The sequence below is a fragment of the Ictalurus furcatus genome, chromosome 2 (assembly GCF_023375685.1).
Source record: "Ictalurus furcatus strain D&B chromosome 2, Billie_1.0, whole genome shotgun sequence".
NCBI lineage: Eukaryota > Metazoa > Chordata > Actinopteri > Siluriformes > Ictaluridae > Ictalurus > Ictalurus furcatus.
The window spans coordinates 17442553-17463167 of NC_071256.1; the positions used below are offsets into that span (position 1 = coordinate 17442553).

Here is a 20615-nt window from a genome sequence, read left to right on the forward strand (position 1 = left end):
AACCTTTGTCGTTTATAAGCCTCATACATGAACAGAAATTTACGAAGTTTGAGGTTGTGTAAGACTGTGTTTAATTTATATTAACCATACTGATAAATTATTCGCACCCTTCTTGACCAATTAAAAATAAACATATAACGCAAGCAATAAGTGACATTTGGTTGGTAAACACATGATGACAATGTGTATTTTCAACACATGACCATTAAGTTGATTTAAAACCAAAATGTGCTTTTAAGTTTTGCTTTGCAAACACTGATTTACAAATTATTAGCACCCCTATTGATTGGCATGTCCAAAGTGTCCGTAGTGTATGAATGGGTGTGTGAGTGTGTATGTGATTGTGCCCTGCGATGGATTGGCACCTTGTCCAGGGTGTACCCTGCCTTGTGCCCGATGCTCCCTGGGATAGGCTCCAGGTTTCCTCGTGACCCTGAAACGGATAAGCGGTATAGAAGATGGATGGATGGATGGATGGATAGCACCCCTACTGTTAATGTTCACTGAAACCTCAGATGAAAACTATTATATCACTGAGGCTGATCTAGTAATGGTTGAAGAAACCCTTTAAAGCAGGGAGTCTTTACTCTTATCCACAAAGGGGCTGGGGGTATAGGCTTTCAAGGAAGGTTTTCTTTCATGCAACCTTTCCAAACAGCTTGATTTTGAAACCCCAAGAGGCAAAATAAACCGCATCAGGATAAGTCACCCACAGAGTTTCTGAAGACTGAAAACTTTTCTCTTTTTTTGTAGACAATGACAATTTGTTTGCAGTTATATAAAAATAAATAAATAAATAAATAAAACATTTGGGAGTCAATAAAAAAAAAAAATACATCACTAGATAGATGGATACAAAAATAAACAAATACATAGTTTGCCACAAGTGGTAATATAATATAATAAATGTTTTTTATAACAGTGGCTTTAACACAGACACACACAAAAAAAGGGATAATTTTTCCTACTGTTTGACTGGAAAATTTAGATTTAGACAATTTTATACAATCGTTTCTGCCTGTTCTCTTAAAGGGTGCCAATACTTGTGGATTTGTCTGCCTGTTCATATATAATCCAATGATCTCTACACTACACCATTTTAGCGTAAGAATTCCTTAAAAATTCTGACAGAAATCAAACACGACACTTGTTTCTTTTTTTTCAAAACTGTCATGTTTTAATCTTTCTGAATGAAAGATTTTCACAGTATCAAAAGTGAATAATTAAAAAAAAAAAAAGAAAGAAAGAAAAAGAAAACAACAAAAAAAGCCAACATACACTTGGCCTTTAATGGTATAGTATAAATCTACATTCCAAACATTTAAAATAATGTCTCCTATTTCAATATAACCTGGATAGCATCAGAGATGTAGAACAGGAAAATGACAGCTCGAACAGATTTTTTAAAAAACTCATCGTGTTTTTCATCTCGAGCCGAGAAAGAGACGGAGCGTCGTCGGTCATTGATTTTATTCCCAGGTCCCGACAGAATCGTTATTTTAAGATTTTGTCTATTCAAGGTATGAAGGTGGCGACACATACGAACACGTGCAGAGCGATAATCAGGCTTAACGCCATGAATGTTGTACCATGGCGCTGAAGATCATTAACAGAGAGAAAAAAAATTAAATACAGGTCCTCGATACCGAACGTGACATAGAAAACACCGGGACAGGAAGTTGTTTTTTTTTTTTTTTTAATCCATCTGAACTCGGTCTAAGCCAAACTACAACAAGCAGCGACTACAGAGAGAGGGAGGCTGAGCGACCGGCACGCAGCCGAACAGCCGTACGACTACAGAGGAGGATTCTCAGGAGCACAAAGACAAGACTGAACCCGGAGAACGCCCAGTGCTCATCTGGAACCCAACCGTCAGTTTGGAGAGGCATGCAAGGGAAGTCTCATCGACCTTTTCCCTTTTTCTTTGAGGATTTCATGTGATGAAAGTGTTAGACACAGGTATTAGATACACCATTGCTGTATATATTAGTGTTTTTTTTTTTGTTGCTGTTTCGTTTTTAAAAATTTGTCCAACATGTCCAAGAATACTCATAATAATAAGAAGAAGGGGAAAGGGCAAATATGTTTTACATGGTCCCACACTAACCTTTTTAAGTACTTTATGTCCCCGGGCTTGTATTGATCACACGTCTCAGAGGAACAAAACAGAAATAAATAAAAATAAATCTGGCACATAATGGTGGATGCGATACATATTTTAAAAAAAAAAACTTAAAAAAAAAAACCACCATCCACCCCTTAAAATGTGCACCAAGCAGCAGTAATAAAACAGAGCATGAGTGCTACTTCATAATAAGCAACATCTCTTACCACAGAACCCCACCCACCCACCCACCCAAAAAAACAACAACAAACAAACAAACAAACAAAAAAAGACAGCCCTGCCTACTTGATTTCTATTGGCTCACAAGATTTTACGTAGTAAATAACGTCTGTATGCAGAAAAGAAACCGCAAACGTGTATTTCTCAAATTGCAACCTTGATTTTCATTCACATTTGGTAGTTTTCCGGTGTTTTACTTAAATGCCGCAAATGCGTCTAAACCATAAAAATGTTGGCACCCTTGATACTGATCTAAAATCAGGTCAAGTCTGCGAAATTGTTGCGAGATGTGATAGAGCTATTATATAGCATAAGTTACAGATTTCATCATAATTTAAGGAAAATCAACTACTGCGAGAGGTGAACAGTATAAAATGGTGCGTGCTGGGAAATAAATATAACGTATTTATTTCGGAATGCTTCTACTGAGACGTTTGATACAGACAAGTCCAAAAAGTTTCCCCTCCACACTCTGCGACCAAAACACCCAATGTCATTTCTGTAATGTTGTCAGTATCTGCACTATTTTGTCAATGAGCACATGTCAGAATTAAAAAGTACCTTTTGGAACAGAAGAATAAATAAATAGACATTGTGGGGTGACCGGGCCGAGGTGTGCCATGGGTTGGAGTTTAAAACCAGTTTTTTTTTTTTTTTTTTATTGTAAAATCATTATATTTACACACTACAAAATGAAGCAATGAGATTTCCTGCGAGTGACCTCGCTCTACTAAGAGATACAGTAAAAAAAAAAAAAAAACTCTCCGGTGGACGATTACAGACTGTGTGACTATTACAGTCCCGTGGCGCACTGAGGGAGGCAGAGACAGACGGTGACCTCCAGCCAATCAGATCAGGAGTACAGTGGCTATAGACTATAGAGTGACCAATCAGGTGGTCGAGAGAGTCGAGTCCTATTGGGAAGTTGGTGGGGTTCTCTGGTTACCATCATCCAGGCGTGTGTGTGTTGTGTGTGTTTGTGTGAGTGAGTGCTATGTTACTGCGCTGCATTCGACGGCATCTTTTTCAGGCTGAAGTTGGACCAGTTCACAGCCACTTTCTGTCGTGTCTGTTTAGCTGAATCGAGGCAAAACCTGGGGGGAGACACAATGATACAAAGAGATTAAAACAAGTACATCAACAGATCAGTGTCAGGAGTGCACAAACCAGGAGCTCTGGACAAGCAGATTTCGCATCAGGGATATTAGTTGTTTATTCGTAGGTGTGCAGCAAACAAGTGCATTTGAACATGTGATTCGTTCACTCCTGAATGGGATAATATGCTGATTTGTAGATGAAGATTCACCTCTTGAAGTATTCGACCTCGCGATCGATCTCGTCCATCTCCGTCGGATCCAGATCTTTAGGGAGGAACACATCATCTATTGAGGCGCAAAAAAAATATTAATTATTGACATAAATAAATAAATATAAATAGATCTAAATAAAACAAGAAAGGCTACAGCAAGAAAATATCAATAAACAAAAAGAAATAATCAGAAGGCTCTCATTTTTTGCGAAACACTAGGGCTGGTCCATATATTGATATAATATGGACATCATGATAAATGATTACACAATACAGTTTTCTGAGATATTGTTGGTATGGTGAAGTACATTTTATGTTTTTACAAATTACATTTTAAATGACAGTAAATGGATTACATTGATTTGATTTAAGATTTTTTTTTCTGTAGGCATTAAAGAAAAGTATATATATTCAAAAAAAGGTTTTGTTTATTTTACTAATGTTTTGCAGACAGTTTGTTAGCTAAATTATATATTGTGTATATTGTGTAGAAATGTCCTCAAGTATGGTGGTATGATATTTTAGCCCTATGCCACCCTGTTGTAAAAATTAGTTTACCGATAGCACTGCTGGACTTTTCCGTCTTGCTCTTGTTCTTCTTATTCTTTCCTTTGGACTGTTGTTGCTGCTGCGAGTTCTGAAAGTTGACTACATTGTTTGAGTTGCTTTTCCCGTCTGTTTCGTGCTCCAATTTGTTGCTTCGCGTCTCGTTCTCGTTCTTCCCCCTCTGCGTGTTGGAACCCGAGTGATGGTTCCCATTCGAGGCTGCGTTGCCGTTGTGCTTGGAGGATTGCTTGCTCTCCTCTATCTTTTTGCTACCGGTTTTCTGACACTCCCCGTGCTGCTGGGCTCCTCTGCACCCTCCCCTGGCTCCTTTTTCCACCTCACTGCTTTTCTCCTGATTTCCAGATGTCACTTTAGCTGGTTTGGAGTTAACCTGCTGCTCCTGGGACACCTGCTCCTGCTGCTGCCGCTGGTTTTTCTTGCCCTTCTTTGCTTTGGCGGCGTTGCCCGTGGCGTTCTTGGTCTCGTCTTTGGATTTGGGTGCGTCGTTAGGCGCAGGAGTGATGTTGATGGTGGTATTGTTGTTTGTGGGGGTGGGCGTAGTGGGGGTGGGAGGGGGGCTGCTGTTGTTATTCTCGCTGGTAAGGCCTTGGAGAATCTTCACGCTCTTTTTAAAGTTTTTGAACGAGAGCGGCGCGAGGTCCAGGTCGATCTGCTGTGGCTCGGTCGCTGAACCGTTGAGGTGAGGCAGCAGGCGCTGGCCCTCTAGCGAGGCAGCTTTTTTGGGGAAGTCGCTGACGTCGAGGTTGAGGTCGTACATGCTGAACGATGCACGAATGGAGTCCTTGATGGTGTTCTTGATCTCCTCCAGGCGAGACGTTAGGAAGCTGTTGACGCGCTCCAGTTCCAGCTGAGGCCACTCGAGTAGCCGTCCAGCCTCACCATCTGGAGCACGCTCCTCCTCCTCCTCCTCCACTTCCTCCACTTCCTCTGGCTGAGGAGAAGAGGACAAACGCTGCTCGCTGCATGCTTGTAGTGCACGCTCCTTCTCCTGGACAGAACATAGGCATGTAAAAGCAAAGATTAATATTCCATATTAAAATCTGTACTATAGAAACACTTGATGCGAGTTTTTGTTAGTATAATCTGTGCCTCAGTGTTGACTCAAATGTCTTCAAGAAGCCGTACCTTCTTCTTCTGTTTGTGGCGAGCACGTTTGGCGGCCTTGGCGCTGTTCACCCTTTTGGGCTCTGTGGAGTTGATGAAGTGGAGGAGCTCGTCGACGTCCCGGTGATCTATGGCGCTCGTTACAGCCGGGTCCAGGTCCTGCCTCTGAGGCAGCTCCTCTTTACGACGAGTCAGTCTAGAGCGGAGTTTCTCTCGGATCTCCGCATAGTTCCGGCTCGTGGGAGCTGCAGGGGGCTGCAGGACGAAATGCCTCATGTAGGTCATTTTTTAAATTTATTTTGATGGAATAACTCGGCATCAGCTGAACAATTCGGCCTATTAGCACTTCCCGAGCTTTTGAACAGAATCATGGCTTAAACTATAGGATTATAGGCTACCTATTAGCATAACTCACTGCATATGAACATTGCTTCTAGTTATGATGTACTGTATTATAGAAAGAAAATTAATTACAGCACTAGATTAGATCTTTCAAGTTTTGCATTCATTACACAGTCCCATTTGAGGCATATCTTGCTGATCTCCTGAACCGGTATAACCCAGCCTGAACACTTCTGTTAATCCAGATTATCACTTGAATCTCAGGAACTTTGGAATCGCAGATCATCAGGAATGCCATATGCTTTTACGTCCTTATTAAGACAATATTTGTTTGTCCAACATTCTGATCATTGTATGATCTTGCTAATGATTTTAAGGGCTAATATTAATTGCATGAGTCATCATACATTGTATAATGTGTCTTTATTATACCTTTAAATACTCTAATCTTTTAATATTTACAGTGCCCTCCACTAATATTGGCACCCTTGGTAAATATGAGCAAAGGCGGCTGTGAAAATTTGTCTTTATTGTTCAACCTTTTGATTAAAAAAAAAAATTCACAAAAATTGTCTGCTCTCATGGATATCAACAATTGCAAACAAAACAAGTTTATCAAAAAAATCTTTGTTAAATATAGATGTGCAACAATTACTGGTACCCTTTTAGTCAATACTTTGTTCTACCTCCCGTTGCCAAGTTAACACCTCTGAGTTTTCTCTTATAATGCCTGATAAGCTTGGAGAATACATGGCAATGGATCTGAGATGATACCACTCCTCCATACAGAATCTCTCCCCATGCAGACTCTCATCTTTAATTCACCCCACAGGTTTTATATGGGTTTCAAGTCAGGGGACTGGGATGGCCATTGCAGCACAGTGATTTTGTGGTCAGTAAACCATTTTTGTGTTGATTTTGATGTATGTTTTGGATCACTGTCCTCTTGGAAGATCCGACCACGGCCCATTTTAAGCTTTCTGGCAGAGGCAGACAAGTTTTCATTTAATATCTGTTGAAATTTGACAGAGACATGAGGTACTTTTCCATATGTCTACCACTCTGTGTGCACCAAAACCATCATCTGACCATAGATCCCGATCCCATTTGAAGTTCCAGTAGTGTCTGGCAAACTGAAGATGCTTGAGGTTGTTTTTGGATGACAGTAGAGGCTTTTTTCTTGAAACCCTTCCAAACAAATTGTGGTGATGTAGGTGATATACAGATTGTACTTTTGGAGACTTTCTGATCCCAAGATGCAACTAACTTCTGCAATTCTCCAGCTATGAACCTTGGAGATTTTTTGGCCACTCGAACCGTCCTCTTCACGGTGCGTTGAGATAATATAGACACACGTCCAATTCCAGGTTGATTCCTAACATTTTCAGTTGACTGGAATTTCTTAATTATTACCCTGATGGTGGAAATGGGCATTTTCAATGCGTGCGCTATTTTCTTATAGCCACTTCCCATTTTGTGAAGCTCAACAACCTTTTGCCATACATCACAGATATATCCCTTGGTCTTACCCATTGTTATTAATGCCTAAGGGAATTTGGCCTGTATGTTACCTTATATTTATACCCGTGTGAAACAGGAAGTCATGGTTGAACAATTTCCTGTTCCCAGTCAACCAAGTGTATTAAAAACTATAAAATAATAATGGGAATATACTTCAAATATATTTTTCTCATATGAATTCATAGGGGTGCTAATAATTGTGGCACACCTATATTTAACAAATATTTTTTTGATAAACCCGTGTTCTGTTTGTAATCGTTTGATATCCATGAGAGCAGAGAATTTTTGTGATTTATTTTTAACAAAAATATAACGATTAAACAACACAAAGACATTTTTTCACAGCCCTCTTTGCTCATATTTACCAAGGGTGTGAATACTAGTGGAGGGCACTGTAAAGCAGTTTGATGATTGATTAATATTATTACTATTTGCAATATTATTTTTGGGAATTACATATCCAAGAGGCTGGATATAAAAGGAGAATAACATTGGGTTTAAAACAGAACCTTGTGCTACATATCAGCTCCTCTACGACCATATCAGCTCCCCTATCACAGTTCCAAACGTAACTTGGATGGAAACAAGTGGTTCATATTAAATCATGACCATAACCAAGTTCATCTGAGTGCAACTTTATGTCTTTATTTTAGTTACCGCGTTATGTCCAAAGAACTCGCAGTAGCAGCAGTCGCAGTATTTGCCGTCACGCTGGTTCGTGGAAGAGGAGGCACAGGAGCTGCGCTCGGAGCCGCTGTCCTCATCCTCCATTTCATCCCCCTCACACGCTGCCTGCTGGCACAACGACGAACCATTCACCAGCTTGTGCCCTTTACACGCCTGGTCCCTATAAACACCACAAACACACACGGCCCAGCCATCGTCACTTTACACTGCGAAAGAACAAAAATTCAAAATGAAACGAAAATGAAAAGAAAAAAAAAGTAATGCTTCTGGAACAATCTGTAGTCAAAATAAAATATTTCACTAATGTACTGAACTGCCTCAGAAAAGACATTACATAAAGGATTACACTGAATTATTTAAATTGCAAGGATTAAGAAAAATCTCCCACATCTCTCATTACATCCCCGTAGTGGGGCGTACCTGCACGTGCTGGCTGTTAGATGAGCTACGTTAGTGGAGGCCGCGGCACCGTTGGTGTTGTGTCCGTTACACGGGTGATTGCAGCCCATCATGGAGGAGCTCAGTTTGGCGTTTTTGCAGGCGCTGGGTTTGTCCTGCCCGCCCGGGTGCTTGGCACCAAGGTTTGGTACTAACGGAGTGAACGGAGCGTGCTGATTGGATGTGGGTTTGCTGGAAGGGGGCAGCAGAGATGAATTCTGGGAAGAAGAGAGACCCGTCGGGCTGTTGGGTGGAACGGAGAGATCCGCCGACGGCTGGTGCTGCTCGTTTGGGTGAAACGCTTCACCTGGGGAAATAAAAAGAGCAGAATGTGACGATCGCTGCAGTTTATATTTTTAGCCAGTGTGCGCATGTGTGTGTGCGCATGTCTACCTGGAGGAGTTGGTCTCCTACACATGGTTTTGAAGTGCTTGGCCGAGGTCTTGCAGAGCTCAGCGGAGGTAGAGAGTGGCGTAGCGGTGGACGTGGCACTGGGGGACGCTGGGTGACTGTAGGGACACACTTTGGTCCCGGACGCCTCGTGAGACGATCGTTTATCGTGACAGGTCGGTCCTGCCGTTCCGCCTGCTACAACCACAAGCGGCCACAAGGGAAAGTCAGTGAGGGATAATAACCGCAGATCTACATTAAGCTCCACTATGCAGCTTTAAGACATTGAAATTCAAGTGGTTTGGGAAAAAAATATGTTACTAACCACAAGAGAAGGGAATGGATTATAATAAATAATACTATAAATGTGCTGGATAAATGTGAGATTAGGTTGAAAAGAAAAGAAAAAACGCACAAGAGTATTCCTTTCAGGGGAAAAAAAATTAATAATAGATAATCCTTTATTGGAATGGGCGAGAGCAGACCTGAATAAAAATAGACCAGAAGGGACCTGTGTAGAATAGCTGAGACAAGGTAATAATTTATTATGGAAAGAATAACCTAAAAATAACCTTGTTAGACCTGTTATGGCTAAGAATAGCACGGCTCTGCTGAATGGGGCGTTCTCATTGGTCAGAAGGTGTTGAACTTTCTAGAATGGCAGCAGGAAGGAGGAAGGAGTGTCGCCTCTAAATCACATCACATGTGTAGAAGAATGAGGTTCTTATAATGTTAAATACAGTAAACTTCCCATGTTGTAAGAAAGGAATAAAACACGTTGGGTGGATATAAACCTGTGATTTGCCTTTGTAGACCGAATTACTATCAGAGCTGCTGTTGAACACCTTCTGACCAATCAGATTCGAGAACTCGACAACGGACTCCATAAAAGCACTCCAGGAAAATACTGAACGTTAGGAGCAATGTGATGTGGAAGAAAAATTACTAAAATCATGATCACATGATGGCAGGAAATCATCTCCGTGAGACCCAGAGGGAGGTCCCACCTTGCTGAGAGTGAGTAGCAGTGCCGTGGGTGCAGTGAGCTCCTGTGTTCGAGTGTGTTGAGTTCCAAAGGCCCGAGAGCTTCCGGGCCGACAGGAAGGAGCTGGGATCCCAGTCTACAGAGTTCTGTTCGGGGTAACCATTCCCACAGTTCTGCGACTTACACGAGGACGAGTGGGACAACGGCACCTGCAAAACACACACACACACTGCAATATCAGTCACCTGCAGGTACAATTACTAAAATTTTCTGAACAAACACAAAGCCAGCGAGTGTGTTCGAGCAGCGGAAACGCATGAGAACGGCTTCATAAATGGCCAGCACAGTGGAACAGTTTACACATAAAAACTGGAAACGGGAGGCGGAAGTTTAGCCTTTTCCACTGAACGGCTGTGGTGTGTAAATAATCAGTGCACTTTCAGGAAGCCGTTGTTTGGATAAGATCATCTAGCAAGAGCCCTTTAAGAACAGCACTGGTACGACTGTGGCATGGATTTTCCTCTAATAGTGCACTAAACTCTGTATCAGAGCTGTAGCTTATATATTTGTATACACAATATACACTAGCACCATGGTCAAAATAGTCATATTCAACACAGGCATGTCTATGTAGAAGTAGCGGTGACTTTTGTATTTTGTCGCATGCTTATATCGCATGTTTGAAGGAGCCATTCATACAATGCAATTCATAATGTTGCCATCAGGCAGGGCTTGGCAGCAGAAAAATTCCGTGAGGTTATAAAATCACACTAAACCTTTTGAAGTTGTTACTGTCAGCTTCCTGTGCTTTTAGAACCGTTTCATTTCCCTACTTTTCTTTGAGGAAAAACGTACATTATTTCAATAAATGTTAAACAAAAGTCTCTTAACCTGTAATGGCCCTTGTTGGCGCTTTGTCAGTCAGTTCCTCAAGGATTTTGTGATTGCAGAAATGAACGCAAAATCAAGTAAACTCGGCAGTATTTGGAGGAGCTTGTAATTTTTCAGAATTTGGGCCAAGACGTGTCATGTGACGTCATCACGACACTCATTCAGCCAAAGCCTCTTCGATTCACGTGCGTCGAACATGAGTACAGCTAATATTTACCAACAATCACTCCATACAGGATTTTAGTGAGTTTTCTTGTGATTGTTGCCACCTAAAGTGCTTGATTCAGCTGCGGTTTGTTTCGTTTAGTTTTTTTATGCTTTTTTTTGCGGAAAACTAATTGAAATGGCAAAATTGTAATCACACAAAATTGTTTCGCACGGTCTTTCAGTGATGCTTGTTGGTAAATGAGACCTTTTAGCTGTACTCATGTTCGACACACGCGAACCGAAGAGGGCTTTGGCTGAATGCGTATCGTGATGACATCACAAGACACGTCTTGGCCGAAACCTGCGGAACATCTGCGGTAATTTTGAAAAATTGAGAACGTTGCAGAGTTTGCTTGATTTCATGTTAATTTCTGCAATTCCGCCAATTCAAGTAGTTGTTTGCAAAAAAAAATAAAAACACAAAAAATTGTGAAAAAAGCCGCAACTAAATCAAGCATATCAAGCATCACAAAAAACTGTACGGACGGCTGTGTTAGCAAAACCTTAGAAAACTTGTATATACATATCATGTGTCAAGAAAATATTCAAAACACTGAAATCACAAAGTATTGTGGAGCAGAAATTTGCCACATCACTAACTCCTACTACCAGGTAATGGAAGTTCACACCCAAAGCCTTCAAACCCCAAACACTGTTAAGCTACATAATTTAATATTAATATTAAAACACACTGATTGTGGCATGCATTGCCATAGCATACGTACGTATAATCAGAGTTAACATCTGGGTGAAAATTGTATTTGTTTGCAACATCAGTGTCGTAGCTTCGGTGCAAACATCACATTGATTTGTACATTCCTGTTAAAGGCGAGTCCGGTAAAATTAGCGCCCCTTCTTCCTTTTCATCTTCACCAGATGAGCTTTCATAATTTAACTCAAAAGTATCGTTTGCGGTGATCGCTGATGACTAATGTAGTAACCGTTTTGTTCGAACTAGAAAGTGGAATTTTACATGGTGAACACAGACGAGCCTAGAGTCGTCCCATGAGTTTAGAGTAAATAAAGGCACTCTTGGAACACCGTTTGTCCAAACAAATTAGTGGACCGGAACTAACCGGTTGTATAAAAGTACAACGTTATGAGATAGTGAGTTGAGCTAAAACCTAATATGGACGCACTGATGTGTGAGAGGCATTTAAGGCGTGTAATACAAACTATTACAACACAATGAAAGAATTAATGGACGAACACAGACACACACACACATACATTCCACAAGCTGTAGTGTTTATAGGAGTTTCCTCTGTTTGATTGACAGGTATTTTTTAGCCTGAGCGTAGAAACAGGTCCTTAAGCTATCTGGCTGAAAAATAGGGTTTTAGAAATTATGGCACAGTTCTGTGTGCCATGTTCAAGCTTTCACATAATTTTTCAAAAATAAAGATCAAAGTAACATGTATTAGAGTATTAACACTAGAAATTTTTTTTTCTAAATCAGGATCACGCCTGTCCATCTTTCCTTTCGAACTGACTAGAAAACTTTTTTTTAAAACGCCCCTATTATGCTTTTTCAGATATTACCTTTCATGTAGTGTGTTATATAGTGGTTTGTGAATGTAAAAAGTCTGCAAAGTTTAAAAAAATCAAAGTGCACAACAAATGGAGTATATTGTCTCCCAAAAGAAAGAACCGATTCTGTACAGCCTGAAGCGAGTCATCAGTAATTCCAGACTTACGTAGGTTTGTAACAAAAAAACCCCACCTCTGGTCTTCATTGGCTGCTCTTGAACACAGTGTACTTGACCCGCCTTTGTTGTTGCCATAGTATCCGAAGCACGAGCTGTAAAGGCAAGGCCCTCTTCTGGAAAGGGGGTGGGGAGCAGCAGCTCATTTGCATTTAAAAAGACACACACGAAAACAGCGTGTTTTTGCTTCCGCCCAAAAAAGGGGAATTTACAGCATAGTGTAATAAATGATCCGTGGGGTATTTTGAGCTGAAACTTCAGAGACACTTTCTGGGGACACCCAACACTAATATTACAGCTTGTAAAAAGGGGCATAATAGGTCCTCTTAACCTTTAGACATCTCTGAATAACTGATAAATGATGTATAAAGGTTATGTCTTAAGATCAGGATCGTCTAGTCTTAACCTTCTCCATATTCAACGTATGAAAGCAGTGCTGAAGCAGCTTGCTGTTTTTATGCACCGAAGATCTGGAACACATTATCAAGGACAAATCCATCAGGCTCCATCTGTCACTCATTTAAAAAGAAACAGCTAAAGCATATTTTTCACTCTGGGTGGGCGATATTACAAAAAATTATCATACCGCAATACTGTCACGAGACAGGTTTGTTCTATGCTCATGATAGAGTAGAACTGAAATTAAAAAAAAAATTTTAAAAAAGAACCTGTGTGTGTAGGATCTGTGCAATGTTTACCATTTCAGGTTTAGCAAAACAAACAAATAAACAGATGGATAGATATACAGACAAATAGACAGACAATTAAATAAAATCAATTAATTAGCTGCCTCCAAGTCCATTCATTTTATCATTATATAAAAAAAGATACAATAAAAAGATGTCACGATTTATTTTATTATGTTTATTTTATTAGTAGTAAATATCTATTGACTTACTTTTACTAGCAGGTTATTTACATTACTTTTATATTACAGTTATATAATAATTCTGTTAATGAAATAATTTGTATAAGAATATAAAAGTTTTACATTTCATATTATTTTCTTTTATTTGTTGCATTTTTTATTAAAATGCCTCTCTTTTCTTCATAACTTAAAAACTTCAAGCACTGAGCTACATTTTAAATTACATTTACATATTTTATATTTATATACACACACATATACATATATATAAATAAAATTTCCCCCGTGTCAGTGCTGTTTTTATTATTGTACCGTTTCTTTGTGACTACCTTTTAATTCTTTATTCTGTTTTTCTGACATGCTTTAAACCACTGAGATGCAGTTTAAACGTATTATTATTATTATTATTATTATTAATAATATTATTATCACTACTACTTTCCTAACAGTCCTAAAGCACTGATGACAAAACTGACTGTGTTTAACAAACACATGGAGCAGCGTCTGTTACACCGTTGTCTCTCTGATGAGTACAATTTCAGTCTATTTTAAGAAGCAGGAGGATGATGATGATGAGGATGATGATGATGATGATGATGAAGGAGGCACTAAACATTATAATCTGGGTGGTAAATAACAGGGCTGGTTTTCACATTAGTCTGAACTGTCAAGGCCAGATTCATGAACTGTGTTTTAGTAGCTCTCACACAGAGCAATAAATCATAAGAGGATTAAATACTGTGCTCTTGAAAGAGCCTTCAATTTAATAGTAAACGATCTGGCTCTTGTTTAGCGTTTGTACCGAACATCTGTATCGTGCACATGACGACGCACAATTAATCACTCTTTAATGATGATCACAGTTAGGCAGATAAAGTTAGTAATATTCTCAGCATCATGTGCACACTGTTTCACCGGCAGTATTTGTGTGACTGATGCCTTTCTGCACTGCACTGTACAGTAATCATATGCACTGTTGTGTTTAATGTACATGACATTATGACGATAAAATAAAGAACATCCATATTATGATTATGCCACAAAACACTTTTGACATATTATGGATATCAAATCATCTATTTTACTGATGAAAGTGTCATCTTTTTCTTTTTTTAAATCAAATCCTGAAGTGTTTTATTCCTCATATACCACAGCAATTTGACAACAATTACAGCTTTTATAATGATTTAAGGATGCCGTCATACTTTTACCACTTTACAGTTACGTTTGTATGTTACAATAAGACAAAAACAACGTTAACGAGGAACTGACATTAACAACTTTACCACTGACACTGGAGACTCCTTCCAGATCTACAATTACACATGGTTTTTAACCCGATTACATGAAGCGTCCGCTATATTATAGCTGTTGCAATATAAACGATAACGTATTAGAATGAGGGCATTCATATGAGCCTGTGAGTCACTGCCTGAACCGCCGTCAGAGGTGCTGTTATAGAAAAATGAATTCAACAGTGCTGTGGTATACAGTGCAATAAACGTAATAATTGTGATGATAATAATAATAAGAAGAAGAAGAAGTAGAAGAAGAAGAAGAAAAAGTATAAGAAGAATGAGTTTCAAACAAATCTTGATATTTAGGTTAGTTATTACGGTGCAGCACTAGTTAATAGCTGATGTTTATTTTGAGCACCAGTCTATCGCTCGTACCAATCATGCGCCACGACCTGCACGACTGGTTTTTTCCCCACAGTGCAGGAGCGTGGCAGAAAGTGACACGCTGTGATCTTATAATCATCTCCGTGTGTCACTTCGGGGAAGTCACATCACACTGAGGAAAAGCGCTCCAGTGCTACAATTACTAACATAGCATCAAACCAATCATGGATTTAAGAGTTAGATACTTTTATAGATTTTTATTTTGTTCACCTTCTCTGGTCTGATTAGCAAACTGATAACATGGATTGTTTAATGTAATAAACACATATATATGTATGTGTGTGTGTGTGTGTGTGTGTGTGTGTATATATGTATATATATATATTAATTACACACACACATTATATGTATGTGTGTGTATATATATATATATATATATATATATATATATATATATATATATATATATATATATATATATATATATATTAATTACACACACACACATTATATGTATGTATATATATATATAGATAGAGAGAGAGAGAGCTACAAAAACAATGTTTAAAGTCAGAGAAGTGTTTATTAACTATTATTTATCAAGCGTTTAATCTCAGGTTTAAGTTTAATTCAGAGGTCTTGTCTGTTCAGAGTTCCTGGCGCTAGTCAAAAGCGATAACGTGACGCGTTAAACAAAACATAACCAATACTAACTGAGGTCTTATTTACAGCAGTCATTAATAGTTAAGCATTGAAACTGAAATTGTGGACATTTCGGCTGCTTATCCGGACCTTCGCAAGCAAGGAGGTCGCCGAGGTAGCTCAAAATCTCCAAACCGGTCCAAATATGATGTTAGCAGAACAGACGCGAATTTGTTCATCGCTCTAAAAATTTACACACCTTTGAGACACCAGAAAGTGGGATCATGGGTACCGTTTCCACAATCAGCTCAGAATTAGTGAATAAACAGACAAGGATGCTTCACTTTGTATAAAAATTTCTTAATAAACGTGCATACAGAAAGCGGCATCCTGAGTTCGTCCCTTCCCTACTCACCGGCGCACTCTGCTCCAGCACCGCCCTCCTTTCCTCCTCCTCCACGCTCTTGCGGCAGCTCTGGCAGATCCACAGCGGCACCTCGCCCAGCAGCGATTGCGACAGTGAAGGCACGGCGTCGGCCAGCTTGCGCCCGGGCGCCTCCCTCAGCAGGGCCTGCGAGAGCGCCGGGACGGCATCGGCCAGCTTGGAGCCGTGGCCTGGGAGCCCGTTCGCCAGGCCCGAACCCCAGTCCTTAAACTCCCGATGGCACAGCAAGCAGCACGTGTGCACCGACTGTGGGTCAGGAAGGAGTTCAGTTCAGACGGTATACACTTTTCACTGTAATCTCTAGTCGGTTTAATAAACACACAAAAATTACAAACACGACATTCTATATTTTGTGGAAAATGACAAGCAGCACAAATATCCCAATGATAAATGACTGAGCTCAATAAAACACAAATAAACCAACTGAAATTAGTATCTAATCCAACAAGATGGATAAACTGTTTAACAATCCATTAAGTAGAGAATATAACATATGGGCACATGCAGTTATAGGAAGATAATCTGAAAAATCCTAACATCTTTATTTATTTGATCCTTTTATTGTTACATTTAATGCTGTGGAATGTCTGACATTGTTATAGCAGCTATACACAGTCGTTCTCCCTCCAGCCTTTCTTTTTCCTCTCTCTTGAAGTTAATAAGACAAAAAGTAAGACAGAAGTCGTCCATCATGAAAACTTTCCCCCAAGTCTGAAAATGTAAAAAAATCAGAGCTTTACCTCTTGCTGGTACAAAGCGCTGACACTGGAGACTCCTTCCAAATACGTTAAATAAATAAAACATTTCCACCATTTTGCTTGGGCGCCTGCGAAGATCCTGACTTTTTTTTTTTTTTTTACACTTACTCAAAAGTGATGTTTAGAAATAATCCTAAATTATGTACACCCTATGCGTATTAATATGGGTACAAAAAAAATTCTCTCTTGTTCTTCATGAACAGAGACGTCTTTAGTGAGGAGACACTCCAGGAGGCGCTTGTGTATACTGTCTCCGGCTCTTGGATGAGTAATGAGTTTAAAATAATAATTGAACGTACTAATGATCAGCAGCAGCATGCGCTGACACAAGCCTTACAACAATATAATAATAATTTTTAAAAAAGCGATCGTCCGTGACGTGTCCTCGTATGATTTACAGAATGTGACAGAACCGACATCATCTCTACGTGTACATCTGATTTTTGTTTAAGTTCAGACAGCTTGTCAATCAAATAAATAAATAAATAAATAAATTTTTAAAAAATTTAAATGTTTCAGTGATGACTTCCATGTCCAACCCTATAACTCAGACCACAACACTTCATAGGTAAAATGATAAACCAAGTCTTTTCCCCTAAACCTAGGCTGCTTTTGTTTGTCTTATTAACATCAAGAGTACCTATGAAAAGTAACCACCGTGGAGCAGTTTCATCTCTAAAGAGCGCGATGCAGCAGCGCTTTAACGCTTTCGTATTTCAGTCTGTCCAGCTCTCTTGCCTGCTCATACCGATCAGCTAACCTGGCTGCGACTTTCACACTGATGTCGACGTAAACATCAACGCCATCGTCACCTCTTCAATCACGAACTAGCCGATTCAAGTCCCTGCTGCAGCTCAGTGTCATACAGCCGCACTGCATTCTGGGACGTTTAATCCGGCGTTTAAACATCTAGAAGAAAATGTCTATAGTAAAAAAACAAAACAAAAAAAACAAATGGTCGCTCTTTCGTTTTTAGGTGCCAAGAACAAAATCTGAGCGTTAGTACTCGTTTTAAACGCCAGTGTGACAGCACAAGCGATTACAGAGTCACCCTGTGATGTCAGAGCGGGACAAACCCTAACTTCTGACAGGAACAGTGACCCTACAGGACCAACTAACAAACCAGCACCACAAATCCATGTGCACATCACATATAGCTGAATATAACAATTTTTAATGTGTTCCAGAGTGGACTTTTCCTATAAACGTGTCCTGAACACGGTGACTTTTCTCCTACTGCCCTTGCTCATTTGTGTGGCGGCTGTCACATTGTGTTGGAGCGAAACTGAAAGTACAGCAGGGATGCTCAAGAAACAGGTGTATTCACCCCAAAATTAAAGGCCGGTGGTAAATTTTTTCTAGCAACAAATTTTAAAAAAAGTAATTAAGTTCATAAACAAACTGTCTGGACTTCAGCGACGAGGACATTAGCTTCGGACAGTCGTTATTCCCATCACCACCACCCGTATTCCAACAAATTTCTGTCTCCTCCGGTCTGATTGGCGAGTTAACATCAATCCGTCAAACAGACGTTCCTAGGATCCAATCAGCAAGCTGCCTTGGAGGACGTCACAATCGAGCGCGGAAGGAGGGATTTTCACGAATGCGGGTGCGGAGTAAAGAAAATAACGCTTCGTGTTTCTACAGCTTGCACGTAAGGCCGTCCTGAACAAACCAGTCGTCTAGACAGCTAGAAAAGCACAACTAGTTTGTTCAAATGTTTGCACTGAAATGGTTGTGTTTTAAGAAATAAAATATGTATGTATTCAGGCAAGGTGCTCCGCCCGAATATAATGTTGGCTTTGCTCGCTAAGTGCAAACATGTTTATGACTTACAATTTTTGAAACTCGAAGGCGGACAAGTCGTTAAACAGCGTACGAGTAAAACAAGTATAATCTGTAGGGAAATGTCTATAAATAAAAGATCTATAAGGTAAAGCAAGCGATGGAGCCAAGCTGTAGTCGCATCCTGAATAGCTCCGGAATCCCCACATAAGTGCACTACTGTAGGATGTGTGATAATGGATTCTACGCCCTACATAGTGTACCATAAGTCCACCAGGAAAGCGTTTGGAATGCAGCCCACGGTTGAGTTAGCCTGATTAGCCGGTTGAGCTAACGCTACCTGAGTGCTCCTGGCTGCAGCTGCTGCTCCTGCATCTCCTCCTCCGCCGAGGCTCTTCGACAAACTCTGCTCTTTATTCCCAACTCCGGCCTGTTTGCTCTTCTTCCTAGCCATCTCGATAAATTCCCACTCGGCACGGACTTGCTGATTTGCGAGCTCGACGGAAAAGCGGTTTCGGTTTGTTTTGTTTTTTTATATATATAAAAATTGTTGTTCTTTTCCAAGCGCCGCAAATGTTCTTGCTTATCTTCTTCTCAAGGCAAACGACAACAGTCAATATGGCGGACTGGGCTGGCATGATGGCACGTTTGCGCGGGGTTAGAGGTCACACGCACAGTGAGGGCGAAATGGCTTCAGCAGGCTTGAAAACATGCACTAGCCGCCATATTGACTGTGGGCAAAGTGTACAGGTAACACAGGGTGAGACCGCGGACCTCACCAACGTACTTTTTACATTTCTACTCTTATTTAGATTTTTGGTTTGATTTGATGTTTGGGGAAACATTACATTGAATCCAGTCTAAAAAACATGATATGTCATAATTTTTTCTTCTATTTAAAATAATTTTGGACAGAAAATGAAATGAATGTTGCATGTAATTCCGACGTATATAAATTACCAATACACATGCATAGTACATTTCAGAGACCTTTTACTTTTCAGTGACAAATTTTAAAAAGCATCATAACACAGTGAGGTTGAATGCTCGAATCCGATTGGTCAAGAGGTGTGCATTATTTTCGCCTAACAGCACGGCTCGAAAGTAGTTCCGGCTGTAACCTGAACAATGACTTAATATTAACGCGCTCGTTCTGATACGTGGGGACTTGTATGGTTGATGCCTCATATAATCTAAGACACATTAATAATAAACAGATTTTTTATTAATTTATTTTTTAAACGTGTTGGTTAACAGCTGGAAAATGTATAATTGTTGGTGTGGTGATGTTTTTTTGTGAAGTTCATCAGCACAGGAGTTTATGCTTTCTGGTTTCTTGGTAAAAAGACAAGCTCAGATTTTTGAGAGAGAGAGAGAGAGAGAGAGATCTGCACAAGAGAGGGAAAAAAAAGTGAGACTGGTGAGGGAATGACTGTTTATCGCAGCTATTATATAAATAAGAACAGGAACTAACTTTTTTCTCGGACGTTGCACAAAATTAAATTTAACTATAAACCGTTAAAATGTGCAACAATTGTTATATTAAAAAACATGGTAATTTTTGGCAAATCGCTGCGATTATTTTCGTATAACAGCACCGTCTGTAGTGTGTTATCCCATTTAATAACACGCTACAGTCAGTGCTGTTATACGAAAATAATCATACACCCCATTATTATTATTATTATTATTATTACTGTTATTTTTATCTTTTGGGGGCAGAGGGTAAAATATTCACCTCAAGCACAGTTTTCATATACTGTAGACATATGCATAATTCAGTGCAAAAGTTTGCGTACCCTTAGTACAAAACAGAAATTTAGTGCAACATTTAACATGCTAGGTTTAATTTATTATCAAATATTAATTTATCATCACAACAAATAAAGTAAAAAATGTTAACACATTTTTAATTAACCCTTTACTGCATGGTGTTGCCATATGGCAACACTTAATTGTTCTCCAATTTTTTGATAGGCAATAATACAAAACTACTCTTTTCCT

The 20615-nt window shown here is 39.6% G+C and overlaps 1 protein-coding gene across 2 annotated transcripts; it reads right to left on the reverse strand.

The window, feature by feature from the left end:
• Positions 1 to 31: 31 nt before the first annotated feature.
• On the reverse strand, positions 32 to 19335 carry fam193b (family with sequence similarity 193 member B). Of its 2 annotated transcripts, none has more exons than XM_053651235.1 (10): positions 18952 to 19335; positions 16039 to 16314; positions 9710 to 9896; positions 8706 to 8897; positions 8295 to 8619; positions 7845 to 8034; positions 5346 to 5579; positions 4212 to 5208; positions 3651 to 3726; positions 32 to 3438 (listed from the first exon to the last, which is right to left on the reverse strand). In XM_053651235.1, exons 1-10 carry the CDS (start codon positions 19063 to 19065, stop codon positions 3342 to 3344), a joined length of 2688 nt encoding a protein of 895 aa, XP_053507210.1. In that variant the 5' UTR covers positions 19066 to 19335; the 3' UTR covers positions 32 to 3341. The 2 variants fall into 2 exon arrangements, with proteins under 2 accessions (XP_053507210.1, XP_053507201.1); XM_053651226.1 differs by having other exon boundaries at positions 8706 to 8900; positions 18952 to 19334.
• Between the last annotated feature and the right edge of the window lie 1280 nt (positions 19336 to 20615).